We start from the raw sequence: 12167 nt of genomic DNA, 5'->3' as shown, positions 1-12167 counted from the left end.
TTTTAGATTTTTTTATTGGATCACATTCATAACTATGAAAAACTACTTTTCCATTGAAGTTATTAATATGCAACACCTACACCATCTTGTGGTGATTAATGATATTTTAATATTTAATGTGTAGCTTTGAGAAATAAATAAATACTGAAGAGATTAAAATATATTTTATGAACATACTTCAGAAAAATCTAAACAGGCAAAATACATATTAACAAGTAAAATATGTTTTATATTTTGGTAGGACACAATCTATGAGATAGCATTTTAGACAGAACAGCATCATTTAAAAGAAATTTCATTGACATTATTTGGGACTGGCAGTAATTTTATTTAAAGTAGTTTAACCAATTTTAAGCAATGAAAGGCAAGTACCTTGAAGTTAGTTCACCTTTTCTCTAAACCTCCTACACAATCCATCTTCTAAATTTCTATTTCCTTTTATTAATCAAAGATACAACCATTTTTTCAATCCTTTCCAATTGTTTTGACATATGAATTCTTTATATCTGGCACCAGGCCATGGCATACCAGAAACCGGACTGCGCAAACAAGTGAAGCCCCATTCGCGTGATGTAGGCAGCACAGGAAACCACACCCACTCCGGTCCATGGAAAAACCTCTCTCCATGGAACCAATCCTTGATGCTCCAAAGGTTGGGGGCCACTACTTTATATGCCTGTCCTATTTTCAGTACATTTTCCACAATCCTTTCCAAATTCAGAAAGTAAACTTTTACTATACCAACAATATATATGAAACAGTGGTGACTCTCCTCACATAATACCATTATTCTATCATATTCTGATGATTAGTATAGTAAACCTCTATTATACGCCACTGGAAGAATAAAATTTCAAGAGGTTTTGAAAGCAAATTAGGAAAGCAAGATTATTCCCCTCCCCCATGGCATCAGACTGTATGTTCCTCCACAGTTTTTCTTAGATAAAATCCTCTTGCCAGGCAGTTGATACAGGCACTTCATCATTGTGCAGGAACAAATGAGAAAAATGGAATTTCACTAACTAAAAATAATGGCTGGTGACCAAGCTCAGCCAAAATCTGGGTAATCCATTATGTCAAAATAAATCATACCATATGTAGCAAAACTATACAAGACACCTTGGATTACTTACATTCCTAAGTCTATATAGCCGTGATGGCAAAACTATGGCACGCAGAGCTGCAGAGACCTCTCTGCGGGCACACGAGCTGTCACCCAGCTCAGCTCTGCCACACATATGCGCACGCCTCCCACTGGCCAGCTGGTTTTCAGATCTCTGCCGTGCATGCGCAGGGGCTCATGCAGGAGACGTGCACGCACGCACGGGGCTTGGGGTGCACATGGGGGTGTTGCGCGTGCATGTATGGAGGAAGGGAGTGGGGCACGCTGGGAGTGTTGTGCATGCATTGCATTATGGGGGTGCGCACACGCGCTTTTGGCACTCGGTGCCGAAAAGGTTAGCCATCACTAGCAAAAGTAAAGCTGGCATTAACTGATAAATTTGCATATCTCTTGGGATATCAGCTATTTGGAAAGAAACTGATTTTTAAGTTATTGGTGTCAAGTAAGAATAGTCGGTGATGTGCGTGCATGCATTGCATTATACTTTTGTACTATGAAGGTGGGAGTAAAAAGAGAAAAAAAAGATAATACACATAGTACTTACCAGTACATCATGTACTAAGGCTTGGTAGGTCCAAGTATGATGTAGAGGAGTTGCCAAATCTATATTTCTGTCAACAAGTACTAAAAGAGGTCTCTGAAAACTATAAAAAGATATCTGTTTAGAATCTCTATTGCTATCTGTATATTTAGAAAATTCTAATGATTACAACTCTATTGGAACACTATAGGAGTTATAATGAACATGAAGCACTGTTCCATTGAATATAATGGAAACGTGTAAACCTTTATACACAAACGTTTAATAAAATGAAACGTTTGTGTATAAAATTACATTAAAAGCTAACAAGAGTCTGTCTAAAAAAATCTTCTTAAATCATCGATTTTCTTCAAGAAACATTTTTAAATACTGCATTTGTTACAACAATAAGTAAATTATGGAGAAGCAGCGACATACTTTAATTCTACAAAGCTCTAATCAAATAATCTTTTTTTTAAAAAAAATATTGCTTAAAAGTGAAAATGTTACCTAAATTGCCCAGCCCCAAGTGTGTCGCCGGTAAAAAGGCTATTTCTGGCATCTCTAAGATTCTCTCGGAGTTTCTTATCCAATTTCTATGGAAACAAAATACAATTTTCAAAAACCTATAAAGTTGGTGCTATATTGGGGGGGAGAGGAAAGAGGAAGAGAAAATAATTAGGAAGATGGGTCATGAATTTCTCAATAATTAATAAAACATATCCAAAACCATTCATATCATTCCTATTTTTCTAGATACTATTAACAATAGATCCCTCAACTGAAAACATTGTTTTCTCCAGAGCAATCTGGTATCATTTCAGAATCTTTTCTTTGTGACTGAGTTGGTGAAAAAATGGTAAACTGAAGACAGCTCTGCAAAAAATGGAGCTGACAACTGTGGCAGAATGAAGTGCTGGTAAGTAGTCTGGCTCATCATAATTCTTCTCTGGATAAGAAAGTGGCTCACAAGTGCTTTAGACAGCAGTCTCCAGTGGGTTTAGAACTCTGGGAGATGAACAAAATAGCTGTCTTGCTCAAACCGTAGTCTGTTTCTTTGGGTTTGCAGACTTCTTTTCTAATAACTTTTAGAAACTGCTTATTAATTGCTTTTCAGCTATTAGGAACGTTTGGATACACTAGTTTGACAACACTGGGTGAGTTTCCTTCAATCCTTAACAAAATCAGTTTTAAATACAAGTTTACAGACTAATGTTTGTTGAATAAACAACAAAAGGGTGATTAAAACTTTGATTTTAGAAAGTTACAATGGACTAAGGGTCTAGATAAATTTGAAGTAAGATTAATAAGAATCTTTCCCAAGGAAAAATGGTGTTTTGAATTCTTAGAAAAAAATGAGAACTTTAAATTTTGGACACTATAGAGAACCATAAAGAACTAAGATTACAATTAAACTTAAATTTGATTTATTAATACAGAATGGCACAAAATACTTTAATATTGGATATACTAAAGGATATTTGTGAACAATGGACCCAGAAGTTAATTCCAAGAATGACTGCCTCTACAGATAGACTGTGTTTAGAAAATGTTTGTAATGAAAGAGGAATCAGTTTTACTGACATGATTGAGATTGATTTGAAAGTGGATTTAAAAATGACAGGCTACCAGAATAACATGTAAAATGGAGTTACACTGGACATACAAAAGTAAGTGGCTAATATCTTAAAAATCAAAAGGTATATACGAATAGAGAGTGACCTGGGTAATTTCCTTACAATGGCTTTACAAAAGAGGCTTTGAAAAATTTTATGAGAAGGAACAAAATAAAAATGAAAAGAAATCAAGTTCTAAGACACTATTTGGAGGTACTAAAGATCAAGATAGTTAGAAGCAAAAGGAACGAATATAAAGTTGGTTTGTTTGATGAAAGTTAAAATAGATATGAGAGTTAAGTCTGGTGTAGTGGTTAAAAGCATCAGGTTAGAAACCAGGAGACCTTGAGATCTAGTCTCACTTTAGCACAAAGCCAGCAAGATGATCTTTGGTTAGTTACTCTCTCACAGCCCAAGGAAGGAGGCAATGGCAAACACTTCTGAAAAAAATCTTGCCAAGAAAACTGTAGAGATTTGTCCAGGTCAGTCTCCAATAATCAGAAATGATTGAACAGTGAGAAATAAAATAAAATAGTTATGTTGTTATCTCTAGTATTTGAACAAGCCAGAATTTTAAATTATGTATAAGTTTGATAGAAGAATTAAAAACAATTAACTGAAAATGGAAGAAAATCAGATAGTACCAGATGAGATTGGAAAGAAAAGTATATAATCCTAAAATCTATTTATTTTGCATCAAAGCAAGTTTAAGATTTGATTGAATAAGATGAATTGGGAAATTCTTCAAATATGCTTGACTTGATACATCCATCCATGTGAATTTACCATCAAGCAAATGCCAAATCTCTTCTGCAATTCAAGTCAAATATACAAATAAAAATGCCATTGGCCTATTATAAGACTAGGTGAAAAAGTATAAAATGAATAGTTTGTTAATATTTATATGTTGTTAGCATTTGTCCACACTGTAATAGAACAATATGTGCAGTCAGTAAATAAGACCTACTAATGTTAGTCCAAAAGTTGGTACAAGAAAATCAAAGGTTTGATTGGGCACTTGAAAAAGGATAAAATTTGTTTTTGCAAGCTACAGAAACTACAGTAACTACTGTATAAAATCCATTCTACATTTTATATTAAAGCACCTACAATGTTTACAAGCTTAATGCTGCCACATGTTTATTGGACCCGTGTCCCTCCTGGTTGGTACTGGCCTCCTGGGATGTTACACGAGGCTGGCTCCAGGAGATTATAAATGCTTCTCTGAGTGAGGGTGTCTTTCCCGCCGCCTTGAAAGAGGCGGTTGTGAAGACCCTCCTCAAGAAGCCTTCCCTGGACCCGGCTATATTATCAAATTATCGTCCAGTCTCCAATCTTTGCTTTGTTGCGAAGGTTGTTGAGTGTGTGGTGGTGCGACAACTACCCCGATACCTGGATGAAGTTGTCTATCTGGATCCGTTCCAGTCGGGCTTCAGGTCACGATACAGCACGGAAACGGCATTGGTCGCAATGATTGATGATCTCTGGAGGGCTCGGGACAGAGGTTGCTCCTCTATCCTGGTCCTATTAGATCTCTCAGCGGCTTTTGATACCATCAACCGTGGTATTTTACTGCACCAGCTGGAGGGGTTAGGAATAGGGGGCACCGTGCTTCGGTGGTTCTCCTCCTTCCTCTCTGATCGTTCGCAGTTTGTGTTGGCAGGGGGGCAGAGGTCGACCTCGAGGCACCTTATTTGTGGGGTGCCGCAAGGGTCAGTCCTCTCACCCCTTCTGTTCAACATTTATGTAAAACTGCTAGGCGAGATCATCCGTGGTTTCGGGGTGAGTGTTCATCAGTATGCTGATGACCCACAGCTATACATCTCCACCCCAGACCACCCCAATGATGCCCTTGCTGTGATGTCCCGTTGCCTGGAGGCCATGTGGATCTGGATGGGGAGAAACAAGCTCAGACTCAACCCCTCCAAGACCGAGTGGCTGTGGCTTCCGCCGTCCCAGCATAGTCAGCTGGTACCATCACTAACAATAGGGGATGACATCTTGCTCCCCACAGAGAGGGCCCGCAACTTGGGTGTCCTCCTGGTTTCACGGCTATCTTTAGAAGATCATTTGACGGCCGTGGCCAGGGGTGCCTTTTATCAGGTTCGCCTGATCCGCCAGTTGCGTCCCTTTCTGGATCGGGACACCTTGCACACGGTCACTCATGCCCTAGTTACCTTCCGTATGGACTACTGTAATGCTCTCTACATGGGGCTCTCCTTGAAAAGCACCCGGAGGCTCCAACTGGTCCAGAATGTAGCAGTGCGGGTGATTATGGGTGCAGCTCGTTACGCCCATGTAACACCTCTCCTACGCGAGCTGCACTGGCTCCCGGTGGTCTTCCGGGTGCGATTCAAGGTGTTAGTTATCACCTTTAAAGCGCTCCATGGCTTAGGACCTGGGTACCTACGAGACTGTCTTTTGCCACCAATAGCCTCCCACCAACCAGTTCGTTCTCACAGGAAGGGACTACTCAGGGTACTGTCAGTCAAATTATGCCGACTGGTGACTCCCAGGGGGAGGGCCATCTCTGTGAGGACTCCAACCCTTTGGAATGAACTGCCCCCTGAGATACGAAATATCCCTGATCTCCGTGCTTTCCGCCGTGCCCTCAAGACCCTGATGTTCCAACAGGCGGGGCTAAACATATGAACATGTGAATGATTTTTTAAAATGTTATCTAATTCTGGGTTTTATTTAATTGACCAAACTAAGTAATAATTTTAATTAGCAATTTTATGATGTTTGTGTATCTATATTTTTCTTGACTGTACACCTCCTTGAGTCCTACGGGAGAAAGGCAGTATAGAAATATAATAAATAAATAAATAAATAAATAAATAAATAAATAAATAAATAAATAAATAAATGAATGTTATTTCAAAGCCTATTAAGTTGTGATATTTCATAACTTACCACTGCCACCATTTCTGCTGCTGTTCCTCTTGAGCATCTAATAATTGGAATTGCTCCTGTAAAAATAATGTTCAATAAATATCCTTTGATCAAGTCTAGCATATATTTAAGCTAGATTACATATTGTTTGCAATGTTGCACAGTGCATTTTTTATTAAAGAAACAGGTGGGTCACAACTTTGATAAAACATACTGTATATAGACACATACATGCATATTTAAAAAGCAGACAGAGTTTATAGAACCTTTCAGAAAATAAAACAGTAGATTGATAAAGCAACAAGAATATTATATATTGGAGGCTCTACTAAAAAGGCCTTTACTAACTTTCGGAATGAGATTAGTATTCTCCTGGAATAGACTTTCCAAGCAGTGGCCAAAGCCACCAAAACTTTAGTCTTATTAGTTCTAAAAAGATAGTCCCAAAAATTTATTAGAATACAAAACAGGGTTCCAAAGTTAATTTTAATCAGTGTTTATTTATTTATTAGAATTTGTCAAACAAAAACTAGAACAAGAATAAACGAATAAAAATACAGGGACAGGGACAATAGGCACGTTAGTGCACTTATGCATGCCTCCTTTTCCAGTATATACTGGAAAAGGAAGTTCTTCAAATATTGTTTTCAATCATTCTGGCATTTAACATTAGTAACTAATTAACTAATTAACATTAGCATAGAGTCCAAAAATAAACTAGTACAAATTTTTTAATACCTGATCATAAGCTCACTATATATAGTCCCTCTTAACATGAGTTCAGGACTTCCAATGCAGAATGTATTTTAAAAATCTTGATATGTTCTAAAGCTTTATATTAATTGTAAAACCATTAAAAAAATAATTTCAAATTTCATACAAATGAACAATATCAATTCTGCCTAATTCAAGCTTACAATGTCATATCTCTGTGAAAATAGGAAACATGATGAATATTTAAAAAATTTAAATTCAAGGTTCAAACTGATGAGAAATCTTTGAGAAAATGTTATTTTGGATAGGATAAACTTTAATGTTATAACACAACTAATGGAAAAATAAGAAAAAATATAGAAGTGCACATAATAGATGATACATCCTGTTTTCTTATTATTTACTCCAGATAGTACATTGAAGTAGAAGTCATCATCTTTACTAATAATTGTACAACAATGAAAAAAGAAGTCTACACTTACCGAGTGTAACAAAGAAACAGAAAAGGCTGTCAACAATTGTATCCATAATGGTCTCCATTTCTGTATCTGTTATGTCTGGTTTGTTAATGGCTATATCAAGGAGGAAAAATCATCAGAGTGACTTTATTTCTAGCAAAGAATTCTATATAACAAATGCTACACTGAAAGATAAAACACACATATACCCAACACATACAACTTGAAAAACATTACTTATCCTTCTTTCCATAATGAAAAAGATATCCTGATGCTATTAATGTACAGAGCATCAGATCAGCAAAGGCTAGATAAACATGGAAGGAAGAAGATTTAATAAACATGAGATTTTTCTTTCTCATTTTCTTGATTTGGCTCAGGCAACCCAAACCCCCCCTTATCTAAACCAGGTTTTTCTATCATTATTTCTCTTCCATCTATCCCACTGGGAAGAAAGTATATAAGCCATCCCAAAGGATTATTTTTTCCCCAAATTCTGAGGAATGCTAGCATCCTTCTTTTGCTCTTTGTAAGAAAGACTCAAAACTCCTAAGATCCTGGAACATTCTTTCAGAAGCTAAAAGACTGCAGTTTTTTTTTTAAAAAATTTTTTTTGCCTCATTAAGATCCATTTTTATCAATAACAAATGCATGTTTAATGATGTGGTCTTACGTGTTTAATAGCAAAATTCTGTATCAGTGATTGAAAATTTGTATGCATGCAAAGAATTACAGCGTTAAGATCTTATACGGTTTAATTGTACTATACCCTCAATAATGTGGTTTAAAGGGTAGGCTGAAAAAAAATCTAACAAATATTGATTTAAAATGCCGCACATTACATTAAATAAAAAAATTACCTACCATGATATGAAACAAGCTCCTTATTTTGATTGCATAATACAAACATGTCATCTTCCAAGGTAATGAAATTGAGGTATTGATCAAAAACCTATACATCAAAGACAAAATTATCATCACTACAGAAACATCTTTGTAGATATTGCACATATTTAATTAACATACTTGAGAAATATCAGTGATAAGAATAAGAATAGTGAAGTAATACATTCAGTAGCGAGGCAGTCTCAGGAAAAGTATGTGTGTGGATTAAAGAGATACTGAGGATGACACAATCACAGGGCAGTAAGACAGTAAAAGCAAATATCTTTCAGAAGCCACTGACAGACAGTATGAGTGCTGGATCCAAAGGACCTTTACTTTTCTACTTTAACATTATTTTATTATCTCATTTTTATTATTCTTTAGCAATCCTACAAAAAGATACGATGCAGAGGATTTCAGTAGTTAAGGATTCATAAAAATATAGGCGTTCCAATTTGTGCAAAGAACTTCCAATAAAACAAAACCATCACAGGATACAATTAATGCCTTCATGCATTATGCATCTCTGGGGTGATTCCGTCCCTATGGAATATCATCCCCCCAGAAATAAGATTATTCTCCAACTTGATACTTTTCCAGAAGGCCCGGAAGAGTGTTTCTGTTAGCAGGCCTGGGGAACCCCATGTTGATATTGAACTGATCAAGCATTGGTTTGATTCTGTTTCTTGCCACTGCAGGGTGTGTGTATTGTATGGGTTTCTGTACTGTGATTTTTAATTTTGTAAGCTGTCCAGCGTCACCATGTGTGAAGGTTGGTCAGCCATGTAAATTTGTTTAATAAATAAATTAGAAAATGATAAAATGTGACTGTTATCTCAACTAAGTTTGCAACTGTCTATACATCTTTATGCACAACCCATTCTCTCTATGAAAAAATCCCCTTCTTACCCCTATGGATGGGATGAGTCTCAATTATGGGTCCTCTATCAGAGGCCTAGGAGATTGACAGTTCTGTGTTGTATCTTAGCTGTTCCTAGCACTGCCTTCTTCTGGACTCCGATATTGTTCCTGGGATCAAATTGGAGCCACTCTCCCAACTTAGAAGTCACAGCCCTGAGTGCTCCTACCACCACTGGAACCATTTTGGCCTTTATTTTCCACGTTCTCTCCAGTTATTCCTTCAGACCCTGGTACTTTCTCCAGCTTCTCATACTCCTTCCTGATGTTGTTAGTACTTGGCACTGCTACATCTAACACCACTGCTGTTTTCTGGTCCTTGTTTACACCATGATGTCTGGTTTATTGGCCAGTACCTGCCTATCTGTATCTGGAAGTCCCACAGGATCTTAGTCTCATTATTCTCTATGTTCTTCTGTTGAGCCCATACCCTGTGCACATTCTGGTACATAATGCTACCAACTTGTTTGTGCCGTTTAGTGTATGCTGTTTCTGCCTGCATCTTACATCCTGTCAATATGTGTGTTGGACTGTCTCGGGGGCCTCTCTGCAGTCTGTACCTCAGCTCCTATCTAGTGTGATAGATGCATGCTTCTATGAACTGGTGCTTGGTGCCCCTTTTTGTGCTAATATGATCAGAAACAGCACTGTTTCTTAATCCAGCCCTTTCCAGTCACTGGTAAGATCAGTTTGCCACATCAGCTATCTGTCACTAGTATATCCCATGCCTTGCCATGGCACTTTCTCTGCTTGATCTTCCTCTCATGTTTGCTGCTGCTTCAGCAGCATATTTTAGGGTGCCATCTTCTGATATATTCCTGGATGTTCTGGGTTTTGTCCAGGACAGTGGTTTTAACATTCCCGCCGGTTTCCAGCTGGTGTACAGTTCATGGGTTTTTGATTTGGCATGGAAATCTTTGTACATTGTGAGGAGCTTCTGAGTCTTCACATCAACAGTTTGCATGCGCATATTATGGTGGCCAGCTCACTATACTGGCAGGGTATCTGATGACTAGCAGGCGATCTTATTCTTCCCATTGAGCTGGCTCTTCAGGACCTGCTTATCCTTTGGTGATACTTGGACATGTCTCTCTTGCGTCATCATGGTGCCCATGTAACTGTGAGATACCAAGGTATTTGTAACTGGTCTCTATGTCTGCAAATCCATATCCAGTATTTGTGATTATCTGCCTATGCAGAACAGCAACTTGCACATGCATCAGTTGGTGTGTGCCATACTTGATGGCCACTTGTGTGTGATGTTTTGAGTTGACTTCCAGTGTTGTCTTCCACAGTCCCATTGAGTTCTTGAGGAAGTCTTGAGTGTCTTATACAGCATCAGGCAATCACAAATCCACGTACTGTATGTGTTAGAGATTCCAATGCTGAAACTACCTTTTGAAATTAAAGATATACAGTACCAGTCACTCTACAAGCAATGTATCTTCAAAGATGTATTTTTAAATTAATTATAGATTTGTGCCAAATACATGCTTTGGAAATACATAAGCATGTGTGTCATGTTCACCTGTATCAATATAACTTAAATTATACTTTGTACCTTAGCAACTTGTGTAACTGCATTGGCACCAAGAGCAGCATTTGCTATATCTTCCAGTTTACTTCTTGAAATGGCAGAAATAAAATTTAAATAATATGATTCATAAAGTTGATTTCTAAGATCCTGAAAGAAAAAAAGGCCAAACCAAATAATGTTAAATAAATGGGCTTTTAGTGAACAAGAGTACTTTAAGATTAAAATATTTAGCAAACAGGACAGTAAAGATGTAATTATTTTATACAATTCTCCACTGGATAAATCAACTGTCAAGAGCTTGCCTTATTTAGGAATATAATTTTCTTATTAATTTAAACATATAGAAATTACCTTTAACGTATGCCATGAAAAGTTGAAAGTGGACGCATAAAACTGAACAGCTGAGCAAATGTGGTTGTATGAAATTTTGTAAAACAAACCAAGGAGGTATGTTTAATTAAATTTGGGGTGTCCTGCATCATGATTAAATGCATTTTTCTAGTTCCTTGCTGAGTCATCTATCACTATTGAAATTTCAATTAAGATGCAATATTTTTAGTTCCTTATTGGTAAGATTGGCCTTCATTAATATAATTTTAAAAAAGGCTTCTAAGTGAGAAAGTGCTTATTTTTAAATGAACGTCCCCTGGGTTACCGAAAATATGGGATAATCTATCAAAATTCTGTGATGTGGCTAGGTCTTAAAAATATGGATATACTAGGCCACCTCATCTATTTATTAAATAATTTGTATCATGGCCAGGAAGCATTTTCTATTGAAGAGACATTATACAGTGGCTATTTTCCTCCCATTTGCTCCAAAGACAGATATAAGATTCAGTCAGTGCTTCAGTTCTACGTACAGCTCCGTCCGTAGTTTCTGAATAAAAAGCTATTTGGAGAGCTCAAAGAAGTATATTTGAGAAATAGGTATATTAAATATATCTGATTGCTGAAACTGGTGGTTTGAATGCCTTTTGTCTGCTATAGAAAATATACTCACAAAGTCTCAAGTACCATTTTCCTACAATGGAGTAATGACATTCTACAATGAGATAAGATGTGGCTGCTTGAGGGATACAAGACAAAATTCAAGGTTCTGAATTTCTCTTCCTTGCTATCGTAATGCTCTCCTGACATTCAATATATGTCAATATATGTCTCTTTCTTGGAACTGAGGCAGCAGATGGATGGGAAGATCCTTTTCTGGCTCTGATGGCTGGGTCTAAGTACAGAGTGATAGCTCCTGGCTAGATGATACAAAAGTCTTACTTGGTAAAGAGTGACCCCAATCTCTGCTATGTGCCTGGCTGAATTCATAGTTCAGATATTCACAAATGCCATTTTCTGTATGAGGAACTGCAGTGAAGATCTGAAGGGGGCTTGGGTGAAGGCTTGGAATACTACCCAAAGTTCCTGTGAAGAATACAGTATATGATGAATAATGATTGGACACAATAGTCTGGTCCAGGAGTGCCAGGATCAGCTCCAACTCTGACAC

The 12167-nt window shown here is 37.2% G+C and overlaps 1 protein-coding gene across 1 annotated transcript in view; it reads right to left on the bottom strand.

Moving 5' to 3' along the window:
* Nucleotides 1-12167, bottom strand: part of SCFD1 (sec1 family domain containing 1) — a 52434-nt gene that overhangs the window by 33746 nt on the left and 6521 nt on the right. Inside the window, exons 5-10 of the mRNA XM_070931368.1 lie at nucleotides 10691-10813; nucleotides 8191-8278; nucleotides 7351-7440; nucleotides 6176-6231; nucleotides 2154-2239; nucleotides 1668-1767 (exon numbers count right to left, since the gene is read on the bottom strand). Of these exons, the coding sequence (XP_070787469.1) occupies nucleotides 1668-1767; nucleotides 2154-2239; nucleotides 6176-6231; nucleotides 7351-7440; nucleotides 8191-8278; nucleotides 10691-10813 (543 nt within the window). The remainder of the gene's footprint in view (nucleotides 1-1667; nucleotides 1768-2153; nucleotides 2240-6175; nucleotides 6232-7350; nucleotides 7441-8190; nucleotides 8279-10690; nucleotides 10814-12167) is intronic.

This window comes from Pituophis catenifer, unplaced genomic scaffold, assembly GCF_029215685.1.
Source record: "Pituophis catenifer annectens isolate HBS135680 unplaced genomic scaffold, rPitCat1.0.hap2 SCAF_1, whole genome shotgun sequence".
In the NCBI taxonomy this organism is placed as follows: Eukaryota; Metazoa; Chordata; class Lepidosauria; order Squamata; family Colubridae; genus Pituophis; species Pituophis catenifer.
The sequence above is the reverse complement of the archived record's forward strand: the minus strand, read 5'-3'. Positions and strand labels throughout refer to the sequence as shown.